Source organism: Grammomys surdaster, unplaced genomic scaffold (assembly GCF_004785775.1).
Source record: "Grammomys surdaster isolate TR1022 unplaced genomic scaffold, NIH_TR_1.0 126124, whole genome shotgun sequence".
NCBI lineage: Eukaryota > Metazoa > Chordata > Mammalia > Rodentia > Muridae > Grammomys > Grammomys surdaster.
In genome coordinates, this window is record NW_021620932.1 from 4,407,460 (window position 1) to 4,426,183 (window position 18,724).

The 18,724-nt window shown below is 32.1% G+C and overlaps 1 protein-coding gene across 2 annotated transcripts in view; it reads left to right on the top strand.

Moving 5' to 3' along the window:
* The window catches only part of Klhl1 (kelch like family member 1), a 350,430-nt gene that overhangs the window by 301,978 nt on the left and 29,728 nt on the right, over positions 1-18,724 (top strand). For both annotated transcript variants that reach the window (XM_028756561.1, XM_028756563.1), the window contains one exon: positions 14,030-14,192. In XM_028756561.1, coding sequence (XP_028612394.1) covers positions 14,030-14,192 — 163 coding nt within the window. The remainder of the gene's footprint in view (positions 1-14,029; positions 14,193-18,724) is intronic.

Genomic DNA, 18,724 nt, shown 5'->3' on the forward strand with positions numbered 1-18,724 from the left:
GTGTGTGTGTGTGTGTGTGTGTGTGTGTGTGTGTGTGTGTGTGTGTGTGTATTTTCTGCAGTGACATAAACATACTTTTTTAAAAATGTACCGGGAATGTAGTTGAGATGATTCATTATTTAAAGTAGTTTGATAGAATGTTGAGAGTGTTTTATATTCGAACAGTAGATCTTTGGTTTTGTTTCAAATTATTCAATTTTATTTGATTTTCTGAAATTTCTAATTGTGATCAATTTTGGTCATTAATATATTCCTCAGTGCCTAGATGTCGTTCACCTTTTAATAAGAGCGTTATCTCGCACAATGGTTGGCACAGGGTTCTATAATAAGATGCTATAACTAGGTGAATTGATCAGCAGCTATGCAGAAGTTGGAAAAATACTCCAGTTGCTTGCTCCTCAGATTACGCTCTGTATGGATTAGTGAGAAGCTTTTGAGCATTTTCTTCAATTGAGAAGGCGATGAGCTTCTTTGTTTCATCTCATAATACTATCACAAGAACCTTATGCCTAGGAACTCACCTAATCACAGTAACTGTCAACAGATTTATAACATTATAGTAGAGAATATGTCAACACACAGAACAACAAATTCATGTCTTTTACTTCATATTGTTATAAATTTATTTTTTCTTATTCTTAGTGAATCCTTGTGTATATCATACCAAATTCTTTATTATAAAATTTGATTATTTTGACTTAATATTTTAACACTGTCAACAGTATCATGATACTTCAGCCATCCAGTGAAATTTATAATTTTTATAATTATTATAAATACATCATTGTATTTTGATTTTCTTTAGTTTTAACATTGAAAATTAATGGCCTTTTCCTAATTGCATCTAAATAGTTTGTTTCCAGTTTGATAACTTCGAAAGTAGTTAGTTTCTGTGACTCAAAGTTGAACATTTTCTGTTTAAATTATGCAAGATTTTATAAATCAATTAAGACAAATATTTTGACTGATTTTTCAGTTACTCAAATATCAATATTTTTTATCTTTTTGCAAATTGATAAATATGTCTATATTTGATGCTGTGATTATAGTTCTATTTTTATAATGTATTCTATAAACTGTTATGCATTGGTACAATCAGACTTTAGAGCAAGTTGATTATTAACTGTGCTTAAATTATTTATTAATTTAGACTTCTTAACTATCAATTTCTGTATTTGATGATTTTTACAAATCTTATATTTTTTACTTAAGTTGCTTAGTTTTTGTGTATGTTCATGTGTGGTCATCTATTATATGACTTGTGTGTGCATATATGCAAAGGTAAGTTTAATCTTGAGTGTTATTCTTCGGGTCTCTTACTAGAATACACTCAAGGAAATAGGCTAGGCTGGCAAGCCTCAGAAATCTTCCTGTCTCTGTCTCTTCAGCTTCAGGCATGTTGAGCTTTGTTACCATGCCAAGGCTGTTCAATGGTTCTGGGCATGGAACTGAGGCCTTCTTGCATTCCATGCATTTTAGTGACCGAGCTATCTTTGCAATACAATTTATGTGCATTTTATTTGTTATTTTGTATGTTAACACTATTATCTACCAAACTTAGTACTATACGTCATTTTATAGACTTTGCTAACATAGGACTATTTTTTTTCCTTTGTAGGTTCAATCTGAAAATTCTATTTTATTGTAAAAATATTTTTCCACATTGCATATTTATAGTAATATTTAGTCTGATATCACTGTTTCATAGCTATTTACTATTTTAACTGTCTTATTTTGTACTATCATGCTCTTATTCATAAGCTTGATAAATATGCTATTTATTTAATTCTCTATCCTTGTTATTTAGATAGTTCAGTCAATCAATAAATGAATGTGAAATCTGAAGATATTTACTTGCATTGTTCTATACGAGGTAGTATTTCCTGAAACCAGTATTCCCAGTAGAAGATTCTATTATCCCACAGTCAATGCCTGAATATCCAAAGAAATAAAATATTTACATGTTTAAGTAGTTTAGAGGTATTTCTCCTAATGTAAAAGTTTTGTTTGTTTATTTTTAATTTGGTTTTAATTTTTTGTTTGGTTGTCTGTCTGATTATTTGTTTTCTTTTACCTAACCAGATTAAGAACTGAATAGTGAATATATCTTGATAGCAGTACATTTTTGAGTTCAAAAGTTTTTCTTGTAGCATATATCTATGGCATGTATGTTTTCTTTATTTCATTGTTACAAATATTTTTTCATATATTGTTTCACCAGAATCATCAGATCAGCTTCTTTCAGATATCTAGCATTTATCTCTGTGTGGTGTCATAAGAACTTTTTCATCAGTTTTCAAGTCCTCAGTATTTTCCCAACAGAAATGTTATACTTAATGAAGTCAAACATTTGCTCTCTGTTTTTGCTTTCCTTTTTAGTGACAGGGTTTTTTCAAACAATGTATTCATATTACAATTTCTCATTCCTCTGCTCCTCCCAGCATCTCCTTACCTCCCATTACATCTAAATTCTTATCTTCTCATTCCCAGAGTTCCTCCATTTAGCATACCTCAGCATTATTATTACTTACCATCAAAATTTAACAATAATCTTTCATATTTCATCAAAACTTCTTGTTCACATGTATGAAATTCTCAAAGAAAAAATAAAAACATTTTAAGATAGTTTAAGGCAAACAAGGTTACCTCTCAAATATTAGTTGTGTACATTAGGTTTAAAACATAATGAAAATTAATTTCTCTAACAACGCAAGTAAAAGGCCATCTGACCAAATACTGACAATATGACCATCAAGAAGTTAAAGAATTTTCAAAAAAAATTTTTTAAAGCTAATAAACTGTAGAACAAAATGTAACTTATCTGCTTCAAAAATCAATGTTCTTTACTCTACCAACCTGCTTTATTTTTATTTGGTACAAATAGAAAGTAATTTCCTGAAGTTTATTTAATTTATTGATTTTGGAAAAATAGACATGTCATCAAGAACTGTACTTATAAGCCAGAGAAGACAATCTATTTAATTAATTTTTAATAATGTCATTATACAAATATCTTCTTCTGCAGCACATTTAAAATTACATTTGAAATGAATACAAATGAATGAAGCACTAAGACTATATTAAATAAAAATGTATTTCTATTACTTTTCATCCATCATAGTAGTAATATATTATATTAATGTAAAATGAATCTAAAATGAGACACACATTATGCTAGTAAAAAATATGAATATCACATAGGTAAGTAAGATATGTCTCTGATACATATTAAAAGTGGTTTCAATAATTCCAACTGAAAAGTCATGGATGAAGACAATAAAGAGGTTACTTAAACAATGAAAAAAAATGAAAAAACAAAATTCCTGCAGCTGACTTAATTATGAATAGAAGATAGAATGTCATTGTTTGAGCTATGTAGGAATATTTACAGGGGCAATATATCAAATGATAAAATGTGAAAATTTAGTGGTAGTGATATCAAAAGTAGAATGAGGAAGAGTTTTGGATATCCATTGTGCAGCAGCAGATAAATAATAAAGAGTCTGAGCAAAACATTGCCTAGTTACATTCCAATGTGGTCATTTATGTAATGGCCTGGGGAAAGCTATGTTTGAAATACAAGCCCGTAACCAATCTCACCAACTATAGTAAGTACTTTCCTGGGTACATTATATAAAATTTAAGAATTCATAATGTAAATGAGGTAAAATGGTAACTGAAAAAAAACAATGATGTAAATATTTGCATGCAATTGTGTGAAGTTACTTATTTTAAAAAGAAATATTTTTGCATACAAAATATATTTACCTGTCTGCTTTGAAATGTAAACAAATAAAGGCTGTTTTCAAATTGTAAACAAATGATGAAAAACACATCTAGATTTCAAGTATTTTAGATTATCAATATTTATCATTCCTGATTCCTGAACAACATTATGGATTTTTATATAGATCTTTGGGAATAGTACTCTAGTTCTGAAAGTCATTGATGATTGTGAAAATCATCTGGAATTTCATTTATTTCACTAATCGTCCTTTCAGTCATTAAAGGAAATGGAAAAATAAAACAGGAAAGGAGATTTTTCTCTGGTATTTCTATATATTTACTGGAAGAAACATGAAATCACATGATACATGTAATGTCATATGTAAAAGTCTTGTATGTTTTTGATACTTGGAATAGAAAGCAGTATTCAGGAGATATAATAGCTTAGGTGTTCTTCTCACCACAGTTGAATTTAAAATACATTTGCAAATATATTATATTAGCCTCTTAATTTTTATTAAGAGATAATTTATCAGACATTCTCCTTTCCTAGATTGATGGTTCATCTGTCACACATAGCAAAATTTCAATCATGTTATTTCTACTTTTCTTTCATATGGTTTCTTTCTGCATATGTTTGTGTTTTTCACTTACCTCAATAGGAGAAGGGTAATTTTATTTTTTGTTAAAGCATCACCCCTCATCTCTTATTCCCATTATGAATTTAACTACCAGGATTAAACTAAATGAATTATGGTGTGGTTTATGATGACAGAATTCTCCTGTGAACAGACTGCATCAGTTACTGAGGTCTCACATTAAACACAGCACACTAAAATCTGTGGGATATCATGAAGGCAGTCCTCAGAGGAATGATTATAACACCACATGACTACATTACGAGTATTAAGAGATCTCAAATTAACAACTTAATAATGTACTTTAGAAAATCCTCTGTTCCCAAAGAATGTAAAAAAAAAGATAATCAAAAATCAAGGCTGGAGATTTATGAAATAGATATAGCAACAAAGGAACACTACTAAGAATGTGCAAAAGAAAAATGGTTATTTGAAAAGATTAACAGAATTGGCAAGCCTGAAACAAAATTAAACTAAAGAGAGAAGTTGCAAATGAAAAAACAACATGAACTAAAAAGAGTAACATTAAAACAAGTACTACTGGGCAGTGGTGATGCATGCCTTTAATCCCAGTACTTGGGAGGCAGAGGCAGGCAGATTTCTGAGTTTGAGGCGAGCCTGGCCGACAGAGTGAGTTCCAGCCAGGGCTATACAGAGAAACCCTGTCTCAAAAAAAAAAAAAAAAAACCCACAAAAAAAGTACTGGAAAATTTCCAAGAATCATATACCAGTATTAATTAAATTGGTCATTAATGCCTTTGTTTTCTGTTCTTCTCACTTCTTTTTTCAAATTCATTCACAATCTTTGCATTATTGTTGAATAATTTTGTAAATCGGTTCTCACTAAGAAGAAAATGAAGATGTTTTAATTCTTCATGAGTTTCAAAATAAGATAATCTCTCGGGGAATATGGAGCAGGATGTAGGAACAGATGGATTGAACCTAGTTTTATAAAGGTAAACTGAGAGAAAGGAATGGAGTAATGACAGACCACAACAGCAATCGAGAATCTTTTGGACATGTATACTACAGGATCCCGGGCAAAGGCTCCAGCTCAAGCTTTTCCATATCTTGAAACAATGGCTCCCATCACTACTAGCTACACATCCATGGTGTAAACATACTGGCAGAAATATAAACAGTGGATAAGTTCATATAAGAACATATTTTTAGATTTGCATAACAACCAGGAAAACTTGAAATCTTTATTTACTCATACCATTTCTACCCTGTGATACTGATATTCCCTACTCTTTAATTTCTGTGCCTTGTTTGTCTTCTCATCAGAGGTTTGAGTGCATATAAACCCAGACTCACTTTCCACATCTTCAGAGATACCATTTCAGGGATTGCCAGTTATAACTAGTAGTGTCCCCAATTTTATCTTTCTATTTGGTATTTAGAAAATCAGAATGTATTTATTGTTGGCCTTTCTAAATATTTATGCAGCATTGTTATCTTAAACAATGTCCAAACACATCCTATTAACAAGCGTTAGTATTTTCATAATAGAACAAAAATATTAATTTATCAAAAATATTTAGAAAATACATATCTGAGTCCAGTTTGAGATAATTTTAAATTTTATGTTCATGGGCATTTTCTTGACTTTATTTCTGTGTGCCACTTGAATGTCTGGTGTTTATGCAAGCCAGGGGAAGGTATTGGATCCTCCAGAGACTAGAGTTACAGATGGCACTGAGCCACCATGGAGTGATAGTAAAGGAACCAGGGGGTCTTGAAAGAGTACCCAGTGCCTTTGTCCACTGTGCAACTTCTTCTATTATTTTAACTATCATTTAAACTAATACCCATCTCTCAAGGGTAATAAAGTACATTGGAGGTATTAAACTTACAAGCTAATAGCTTCACTCTTATTTACTCAAGGTCTGTGATAACACAGAGTGAAACTTAACTAGAAAACATTAGTTCTTGGCATATGACTATTATATAATGCCACAATCTTCAACATAAATAAAATACATTAAGGGTGTACCAGACACATTTTTAAATGTTTTGTATATATATTACTTTATTGAATCTTTGAAATAAACTGTGGACTAGCTCTGTACTATACTATATAGTTAATGAAATGGAGGTATATCATTCTAAGTGTTATTTCCAAAGTCATATACCTAAGATATAACTGGAATAAATAGTATAAGTGGATAGAATCAATGTGTAAATACATCCTAAATATGTTTAGTGAGTCCTTTACTTTTTTCTCTGTCCTATCACAAGAAACATCCACCTCTCTACAGATTTTTAGCATGGCTACATTGTATATTTTTTTTTCTCCATTACAAGCAGAAAAATGTGTTTTGAGAACACAATAATGTCACCTAATGTCTTTTATAAAACATTTACTAGCCCAATCGCTACTCTTCCAGTTGGTTAAAAGTACCTCCAATTGGAACATAAAGTTCCACTTTGTGTGATCTTCCCCCATGTGCTGTCACTGCACTTTATATTCCCAGTCATTTAACTCTCCAGTTAAAAATAAAAGCTGACACTTTTATTGTCCTTTAGATATCCTCTGTTTCTTCCTGGTGTAAGAGTTTACATAAATATTCTTTTTTCCCAAAATCATTCATCTCTAAATGAACCTACATTTTCCCCCAATCTTAAATCAAGAGTCAACTGATCCCCTTGGGCAGAAACTTTTCCTTCATCATGGGAACAGGGAGTATTTGTGTGCTTCAGCAATCCCATCCCTTTCCCCATGTGCTATGTCCTGTATGAGAATATGGACATAATATTAAGCATTCCTTTTGTAAATGGATGGGAAATAATGTGAGAAATTGAAGTTATCTGGGAATACAGTTCATCATTAGCTGTACACTGGACTTTAATGACAATCCTCAACCCATTTATCAATAAATAAACCCTGATGAACACAAAGATAAAAAAGCATTCCCAAGTGGAAGATAGTAGATCATCACCATGTAACCATTAATGCTATACTCCACAGTCGTAGTCATTGTTAGGCTTCACTGTGCAAAACAATCATCTGTGGAAACTTTGAACAATCTCTTTGTTCAGACAAAATTCCACATCAAACAAATTAATACATAATTCAAGAGGATAGTAGCTTGTTTTCATAGGTTCATGGGTGATTTCAGTCGGCCAGTAAGGCCAATAGTCTCAGCAGAAGGAAGAACAAATATACTACAGTATTAGAATGCAGTTTTGTTCTTTTTTCTAGATATCACGCAACAAAAACTAATTTTAAAACACGCATAATTTTATTAAATTAAAGAAACATTTATGCAGCATTTTTACATTATGGTCAAACTGAAACCAATAATTCTTTTATGTATTTTCTTTCAGTTAGATAGTATTTTTTAATGCATAATATTGAAAATAAGAAGAGTATTTTACCCTAATTTACTATATTTATAAATATATTTCTGGAAAACACAAGGTGGAATTTGAATGTATTATCTTGATTTTGAATTCATTCTGGTCAAATTACTTTCTCAACCTAATTAGAACTTTTTGCATAGGAATGAGAGCAGCTGCAGTAAAGAAACACATTGCAAGGCAACCAGAGTCTTAAAATACAGTGACAGTGAAAAGAATATCACAGGCATGCATAAAGTATAAACATATTCTAGTAAATATGTGTTTTAGAAACATAAATATTTAAAGAAATATCATCATTGAAAACATCATTTGCTCAATGATTTAATTTTGTGTAGAGACATTTGCAATAGAAATTAAATTTTAAGAGTGAAGAAATATTTGACATTTACATTATGAAATTTACGGAAACTCTGTTTTTGTCCATTCCTAATGCATATACTACATGGAATGTTTATAAATATTTTGACTGTTTATTATTTGCCATGCAGTTACATGTATTTTTGTGGCATCTATCCAAATGCCATGAGTCATACTAAATTTAAGTGTGAGGATTAACAACAACAATGAATTCTAGTATAATGCCAATATTAGTCACATGGTTAAAATAATGTAATACGAAAGCTCAGGCAACAGCAGTACAAACTAGCAGACCTTATTCCCATCTACTCTATTTTGCCCTGTTTTTAGAAACATCATTGTAATCACATGGCCCAACTATGACATATGCAATGTCTCACATTTTCCTCTTGTTGTCCATATACTTCTTTCTAGTATAGGTTCTATCATACCTCCTAAAACATATGGCTCATAAATATTTTTAATTTTATTATTTTTTATTTTTAAGGTTTTCATAAATGAGTATTTTACTTACATCACTTCCCTCCTTGTTGCCAATTAGTCTTTTGTTCTCTGCACCCTCTCAAGATACTTATATCTTGAATTCCTAGTTACATATAAGTATTGTGTCTTTGTATATATTTATAAATACAGTCTTAACACTTTTTTAATTTGGAAGGTTGTCCTTGTATTGAAATAGATATCTTATCTCATATAATAGATCCTGATTATGGTTCCTTTCCACTACTCCCCTGCAGGGCCTCCCCACCTACCCTTCCACTTCCCATTCAGACACATCCTCTTTCTGTCTCTCATTAGAAAACAAAGAGGATTCTAAGAGATAGTGTAAAATAAATATATAATAGCATAAAACAAAAACTAACACATTGGGATCAGACAAAAATAAATAAAAAGAAGAAACAGGGCCCCAAAGAAGGTACACGAAGCAGAGACACGTGCAGAGACACACTCATTCTCATTCACACTCTCAGGAGTTAAATGAAAACACAAACTGGAAGCTGTAGTATGTACACACAGAACACTATTTCTACATCCCCTTCAGCAGGGTTGCCTGTGCTCTGAGAGGGAGGGATTTGATGGAGATATCCTTTAAGAGATGATCCAATGGAGAGGGGGAGAGGAAAAGGAACAAGGAAGGGAATGTACGAGAGACAGCTAATATTAAGGGCCTTTGAAAATTAGCAAGAACCTAATAGAATAGAAATTTCCTAAAATATAAATGTATATCAAGGTGATACAAATAAATAACTTAATACTTTTCAAAGGAAATTAATGAATAACTGTGTCGAAAGAATTAATGGCCTGTTGAATTTTAAAAGTGTATAGATATGTTTATTATTTTACATAATCTAGTATATTCTATTTCAATCATAATTATTTTATAAGCTATTTCAAATTTTAAATAAAATTATACTCTAATATATGTTCTAAACATTATTAAATGTACCTTCAAATTTACATCTCTTAGTTGTAATTTCATAAGCAGTGTGACAAAATTATGGGGCTTCTATGTTCTCTACAGCAGTTTGATATTATATAAAAGATATTAATGGATGTCTAAATATTTCTAACAATGGTGTATTATTTGATTGACCTACTTATTTTCTTAGTTGTTGTCAGGATTAAAGGAAGCTCCACTCTTCAGGAGATTTCCTTTCTACCAAAAGAGCCATTTTCTCATCACTGGTGGAAGACACAAATGGCTTCTGTGGTGCCTACTTGTATACCAAGGTTCGTCCTGGACTGCATGCTCAGTCAAAATCAGGACTACCTGTGACTTTTCTCAGTTATTATCCTTCTGGTCCCTACTCTAAATTTCTCCAGCTCATTGAGTTCTGCCTACCAGCTTCTCACTCCCGTACAAGCTAGACCTTTTGCCCAAATGATCCCTTTTGTGTTCCTCATTTTGCTTCCTCTCTCTCAGCCTTCTCTTTTGGTCTGCTTTGTATTTGCTCTCCTCTTCCTTTTTTTCCTAGAATGTATCCTAGCCTCTCCTCGCATGGCCAAGTCCAATCTGTTAACATGTTCATTGTATTTAATTTCTCTCTTAGATCTGGACTCTTCCAAATGCCTGTCTGTACTGTCCTTTTTATATACAAGAAAAACCTTTTCCTTAACCATATGTTGAGTGGTAATGTCCTCAATTTACAGTTATATCATGAAATTGTATATGTTTTAGGAAGTTAATGTGTTTGTATATATACATAAACGTTTATGAATTCCTTTTATATCCCGTTTTTGAATTGACTATAAGTTTGTTACCTTACAAATATTGAATGGCCCAATACACAGGGTCTGTTCTGAGTACTATATGTACATATGCATACATTCATACAAAGGCCAAAATTCTATTGATATATATGAGATATATATATATATATATATATATATATATATATATATATATATATAGTTTGATAAGCATATGTTCAATAATAAAGCTAACTGAAAGTCACATAATTTAACTTTGGCCTAAAGATAGCTTGTGGATCTGGGTAAGGGGTCAATGTATTACTCTTAAGGCAGAATTAAACACATAAACCAGATTCTTGAAGGATCAGAGAAGAAACAAAGTAGCCATGTCTTGAGATGCAAACTTTCAAAGGGAAAAGGACGTAAGGCAAACATTTATTTCTGCCTTTTCCATTTATTCATACCCTAGGAATCTGGCAGCTAGGAACTACTGAAATTTCTAAATAAAAGAGGCTGACATAGAGATCTGACGTTTTCATGAGTCTCACACAAAAGGAATCCAAGTCCTGAAAAGGAAAGTACAGTATGGCTGTAAATTGCCCAAATATCTATATGCCAGGATATCTCTGTTTATCACATATACTGAAAGTTTTATCAGATTTTACATATATGCAATTTCATCAATAATCCAACTCAGATTGTTCATCTCTTTGGCACAGTAATAAATTTATGTTCTTCAACATGAAGAAATCACAGCATGTTCTAAAACATAACTACCAACATAGACTCCTGTAGGCAGAAAAAATATCTTCTAGAGCTGAAGGAAAAAATAAAAACTTTTCATTATATAAACACCCTTATAGCTATGAATACAAGCAAGCAAACACCATCAAAATAACTGCAAACTAAAAACATAATAGCTCAAATTATTAATGGACTCTATTAACCAATCAAAAGACACAAGTAAGTTCAAAGCACTACAATTTCATGAAAATTTAGCAGCAAAATTCTTTCACAAATAGAAATGAAGAAACACTTTTAACTCATTCATAAATCCAGCTGTATCCTGATATTAAACTAGATAAGTAAACATACACAATTAAATTCAAGCTCTAAATTCTTTGATCAATACAGATGCAAAAGTTTTCCCAAATACTGTGGAAATAAATTCAATAATACATTAGGAACTAATTATCAAGTTGGTCTCATAATTGGAGTACAAGTTTTATTCAACATAACAAATCAATTAATGCAGTGCAGTATATAAATAGACTAAAAGTCAGAAATTACATAATTATTTCAGGATATCAGAAAAGTCATTCAATCAATGGTAACATTCTTTTGTGAATAAAACCACTTCTGAAATTATGAACATGAGATTGCTACATCAAAACACTAAAGATTAATATATAATAAACAACATAGTACCTTTAGGAGCTGAAGGGGTGTGCAGCCCCATAGGAAGAACAACAATATCGGCCATCCAGACCCTCCAGAGCTCCCAGGGACTAAACCACCAACCAAAGAGTACACATGGAGGGACCCATGGCTTCAGCCACATATGTAGCAGAGGATGGCCTTGCTGGGCATCATTGGGAGGCGAGGCTCTTGGTCCTGTGAAGGCTAGATGCCACAGTGTAGGGGAATGCCAGGGCAGGGAGGCAGGAGGGAGTGGGTGGGTGGGGGAGCACCCTCATAGAAGCAGGGGGAAGGGTGATGAGATAGGGGAATTCCTGGGACAGGGGACCAGAAAAGGAGATAATATTTGAAATGTGAATAGAGAATATATTTAATTAAAAAAAATCTTTGGATAATTGGAAAAGGTTGATAACATGTCTTCTAAAATAAAAAATAAATAACACAAGAATGACCATTATCTCCACTCTCAAAGTGCATCAAGTCTTAGAACAATAAGAGAATTAGAAGTGTTAGAAGGCCAAATACTCCTATTTGCAGATAGCATGCACCAAGGCTTTAAAGACCTAAACAATCTCATTTTATCATTGTGGCAGTGTCAGGATACAAGATCAAAATGCAAAATTCAGTAGAATTTTTATATACTGGAATGTTGACAGAAAAAAAACCTATGAAAAGCCATTCTTAGTATAATACAGTCACATAAAAAGAACTTTTGTCTAGGACAAAACCTGATCAAAGCTTTGAAAGATTTTTACAGTGAAAACTTTAAGACACTGAAAAGATTGGAGGGAACAAAAGACAAAACTATATTCTCAGTGATTGGAATATATTATGGAAATTGCTATATTATCAAAATTGGTCTATAGTTTCAATGCAATTCTCTTCAAAATTTGAATGGCATTCTCAACAGTAATAGACAATACGATCCTAAGTTCCATATAGAAAACTCATATGAAACCTTAAATACCCAAATCAATCCTAAATAGAAAAGGTAAGACCAATAGTATAAATATCAGATATCAAATATCAGCATATACCTTAAGAAAAAAAAGCAACAAGTTAATTTAAATGTTGTTTTTACTTTAATGCAACCATTCAGATACTAGATAATTCATGCTCCATTTAACTATTGTAGGTCTCTCCTCTCTCTCTCTCTCTCTCTCTCTCTCTCTCTCTCTCTCACACACACACACACACACACACACACACACACTTCCTTTAAAACAAAGTCCCACTATGTAACTTAGACCTTAGTCTGATCTGGAACTCAGTAACTCAATACTAATCCTTATTGTGAAACTTCAGCTTCTGTAGTGTTCAAAGCACACATATAAAGCATTAAATTTGTAACAATTTATTAACAAATAACATGTCTACTAGCAAGCCTATAGTTTAGTGCTATAAACTTTATTTTATTTTTAAGATTCTTAAGGAAATTTGTTTTCTTTTGTTTTGGACAGTTAAACATTTCATTGAACATTACCAAGCTACATTTCCTTCTATTTATTAAACTAAAATATAATATAATGAGATAAAGAAAAAACTATCAGAAACATACTGGAGAAAATGAAATCAATAGAAGGCACAAGAAACAGATAGCCACTCATTCACACACTCAGGAATTCCATAAAACACTAAGCTGGAAACAAATATGTATGCAGAGAACATAGTACACATTTCTCCATGTCGTATACGAGTGGCCTCAGTCTCTGTGAGTTCATCTCTGTATTGGTCTTTGATTTAGACAGCCCTGATACTTAGAGTCCTCCATCCCCTCTGGCTCCTACAGTCTTTCTGCACCATCTTCTTCAGGGTTTCCTGAGCCCTGATGGCAGGGATTTGACTGAGAAATACTATTTCAGGCTGAGTTTTCTAAGGTTTCTGTCTGCACGTGCATCTGCGGGTATAAATTTGACTTTATAGATACCAAGTTTTTTACAGATTTTGATTTTGTGTTTCTTGGTCTTTCCCTTTACTATGAAAACTCTGGTTTGTTTGCCTATTTGTTTGTTTTATAGACAGACAGACAGACAGACAGACAGACAGACAGACAGAAAGAGAAGGGAGAGGAGAGGAGTATAGTTGAGGGTTTGGGAAACTGAGAAGGATCTAGAAGGAACTGGAGACAGGGAAACGATCATCAGAATATGTAACATTAAAATTTTTTTCTAATTCATAAATAAGAAAGAAAATTCCTAAAATACAAAAGTAATTATTATTTTCTTAGGATAAGAACACAGCATGAAACTTAAGTTTCTAACATTTTTTCACTGTACAATGAGATATTAATTCCATACCCATTGTTTTATGTTTTCTTTATAATGTTTTAGGAGTAACTGTGCTTGAAGGGCCTATTTATGCAGTGGGAGGCCATGACGGCTGGAGCTATCTGAACACCGTGGAAAGATGGGATCCCCAGAGCCAGCAGTGGACATATGTAGCCAGTATGTCCATTGCTCGGAGCACAGTAGGAGTGGCAGCTCTGAATGGCAAGTGAGTAGATATTCCTGTAATGTTCTTAGAGGTTAAGAAGAAAATAATTGTGTGGCAATATTTAAGAATAATCTTTAAATAATGTCATGTATGTTTACCATAGAAAATAACCCAAATTGTTATATAAATTCCTAATAGAAGAATTATTAAGGATATGTTATGGGAATATCTCCATACTTTGAGTAAAATATTTAAGTAGCCTTCAGAAAGTTACTAAAGGTTTGGAGTTTACTATGATTTTTCTGTAAGTGTGACTGTACCAGTTCTTCCACTTTTCCATCTTTCTTCCTATCACCCTTAAATTAGGAATTCTCAAAAGTAACAGTATTTGATATTAAATTTTTCATACAATATATTTTATTCATGTTTTCAGATTCCCCGAAACTCATCTCAGAACTTTCCTTCCTTGCTATCCATCCATCATGACAGCCCTCTTTCTCCCCAATCTCTCTCTCTCTCTCTCTCTCTCTCTCTCTCTCTCTCTCTCTCTCTGTCTCTGTCTCTCTCTCTCTCTCTCTCTCTCACACACACACACACACACACACACACAACACACACACATGAACAGTGAAAATAAAATAAAAACAAAAATAAAAAAGTATTTTCCCACAAAACTAAAACAAACACAGAATTCATTTTGTGTTGGCCAATTAGTCATAGGCATAGGATAATTTTTATATACTCAATGTCACACTGTTGGGGAAAAAATCTGATTTTCTGTGGCCTAATAAGTATCAGTTGTATATAGCTTCTTGATTAGAAGTGAGACTTTGCATCCACTTCCTCTCTTCACAGCTGGGATTTTGTTGGATTTGAACTTCAGGTCTTGTGAACGCTGTCAGTTTTTGTGGGTTCATGTGTGTTTCAGTCCTAGCACTTTCCAAGACACTGTTTTCTAAGAATTATCTATCAACTTTGGCTCTTATAATCTCTTAACCTCATCTTTTGTATAGATACCCATTTATCTATATGTTTACCATTTAGAACTGAGTATTCTGAAGCTAATCAGTTCTCTGCACTGTCCAGTTGTATGTTTCTTTGTTAATTTCCTCTTACTGAAAAGGGAGGGTTCATGGGGATTTCATGATGTATTCATGGGTATAGTAGCAGGTGGTTATGTGTCATTTGATTTCTCTTCCCTTAGTAGAATAATAGTAATATGTTTTCTCCATGAGGTATCTCATCTTAGGCCCTTGACCACATAATAGTGCTGGGTATGATCTCATCGTACGGAGTAGGCATCAAGTCCAACCATCAAATGTAGTTTGCTAATTGCATAATATTTGCACTAGTACTGAACCAGTAAATCTGGAAGACGTGTAGCTTTTGCATGTCACAGATTTTGTGGCTAAGTGATCTTGGTGATTACTTTTCTCCTCTGAGAGCCTCAAAGTATCTTCCTATACCAGGAATCAAGTAAGGTGAATTATCAACTTGGTAACAGCTCAGTTTCTTCATGTTCAATGAATATAGAAGAAAATATTCTCAGTAAGAACCTTGGAAACAGAATTTAAGAAACAACAAAACAAGCTATTTATCTTTATCAATTTAACATCATCGTAGAGATACAGGGATGGTTCAAGATATAAAAATCAATAAATGTAATCTATCACATGAAAAAACTGATAGACAAAATCCACATTTTCATCCAATTAGATCCAGGAAATATATTTGACAATATCTCTTGATGATAAAACTCTGGGAGGGAATAGGAATAGAGGAGACATACCTCAAAATAACAATAACGGGTTAAAGAAAGCCCACAACCACTGGAGAGAAAGGCAAAACATATGCACTAAAATCAGGAATAAAAAAAATGTCTACTTTCTCCATACCTATTCAATAAGCTACTTCTTTCACCAAAACTGTTGAACTAATTGTTTACATAAACAAATTAACTGCAACTCAAACTTGGTGAATTTTTTGAAGTAATTAATTTAAACATCATTATCCAGACTGACTACTGTTGATCTCCATACATCTCACTATTCTCCCAACATGCCATTCCCTGCATTTGCTGACTCCTGTGATTTACCTGGTGGTATGGAAAGATGGAAAACTGCAGACACCTTGCTGGTCAAGAACTTTATGATCTAACCTAATAGGGAATCAAGGCTGGAGACTCATGCCATACATATGCAGATACATACTGGGATGTTGTGGGGTACATCTTTGTCCTAAACTTTCGTACAGACTTGGACTTGATCTGAGATAAAGGTTCCAGCATACTGACTTCATTCCTCCCTGATATGTCATTTGATATGGGATGATCTCTGTATGTATAAGAAGGAATGACACAGAAAAATGTAAGTCTGTCCTTCATCACCACACCCTTTTTTCCATTTTATTTTTTTACTATACTGGGGTAAACTATCCACCTGCTTTTCAGAGTTGTTATGAAGATATTTTGATGATAGTTACGTAAAGTGGTGCATTTGGGAACAATAACTGTGGATCCTATTTCACACTCTAGCTGAAAAGCTGAACATTATTTCGTGAGGTGTAATATATTTGATAGCTGTTTGCATTTTAACACAAAGATTCCAGATAAAGCATTTGCAGCCTTGTACTTTGATAACGCTTAAGTTACTATAGGCAGGTTTATGTTAGGCCTAAATCATACTTTTAATGGCATTCAGATAGTTTTATGCTTATCAAGTGATTTACAAATGGAAATATACACCTGTAGAAATAAATTAAATATTAAATATTCTATTTTAGTTTGGAAGAAGTATGTTTATATGTATCATTTTCATATTTCACGTGATTGGTTCTTTTTGATTTTTTTTACTTTGAAGTTTATAAATACATAAGATAAATATGAATCACATATTTTCTTTTCTTTTTTTCATTTTTTCATTTTTTATTTTTTATATAATTTATTTTTTCTCAAATTGTAATTCATTCACACAGGGGTTATAAACACAGAAAGGCAGGATGTGGGGAAGGGAATGACACTGGAGTGTGGGTGTTCAGGGGGAATACAGATATCTTCAGAACCGGTTATCAGCTGGGTGAAGGTACAGGGGGCAAGTCAATATGACTCTGCCTATGACTCGCTTGTCCTTATCTAAGTTGGTATTGTCTGCCAAGGCTACCTATTTACAAGGTCTATGACTACTCAGGCTTGTAAATTTCCACAAATGCTGCCTGTTTATCCTTTAATTTTAACCTGTAAGTAAATATTTTTCTTCAGTTTTAATTAAGAGGTGGGATCTTTAAATTGAAATATTTTCCAATGACTATAGCAGTATGATTATATTAAATACAAAAACAGTCTAAGTCTCTGATAATGTTTAATTTTATCAGAGATAATTCAGTTTATTGACATTGGTTATTAGTCTTGAATAGTTTACATGTTAAATGGTTGTTCACATATTAAATATACAGAAGTAAAGTAGAAAATATATTCATGTCTATATGATATAATATGATATTTTTATTAATCTAATATGTTAATTTATTTAATTTTTAATTATAAGTTTATAGAAAGAGAAACATACACTAAAATAAAAATAAAATATTATAAATGACTATATAACATGATATTGAATACTTATTTTAGGGTTTCTGTTGCTGTGATAGCTAATTGTTTTTCTAAAGATTCTGTTTTATATGTAACTTGGTATTATTCCCTTGAAGATTTTGCTATTTCTTCTTTGCTTTATACATCTAGTGCTTTGATTATTTTGCATTATTTTATTTTTTGTCCACATGGTGTTCTGTATTCCATATTATCATAATTCATTTATTACACTATTGTTCAATTATATCCACAGGCATTGATGTTTGAATGCACTACTTACTTTATTATACATTCATTTGATTATTACTTTTTATCATAGCTATTATTTCTTATGAGTTTTTCTTAAATATATTAACATTTAAATTTAATTAAAACATATAATATATTTAATATTAATAATTAAATTTAATTAAAACACACACACACATATATATATACATATATATATATATACATATATATATATACACATATATATATATATATATGTCTATATTTTCCAAAGTAACCATAACTTAAGCATGGAGATTCTAGTTACAGATCATTTTGACATGTTGTAAACTAAATTTATCTATACAGTTCATTTTTATCAGTTTATCTTTTCAAGCATATTCACAGGACAATTTAGGTTTTCAGCTTGGGTTTATAATATGTTTTGAAATTTCATTTTGTTGCAGTAGTATTTGCCAAAGAGTAAAGTGAGATACTAATATACTGACATTCTTGCTTCTACCTCCATATTTCTAGGGTTAGGACATCTTTAGGAGTCATGGGCATTTGTTCACTTTCCTCCGGATATGGAACTTTGCCTTTGCCTTTTTTGAAATTTGTCATCCTAAAATTTTTAGAAAATACTTAGAAACCAACTTTGTGATTCACACATACTATCAAACGAGCTATAGCCTAGCCCGGAGAAACCTTATGACCTGTCTGATTCTTGGCAAGTAGAGAAGCATTCCAATATCACTGTGCAATCTGTGTCAAGTCTGAGAGTATGCAATGTAAA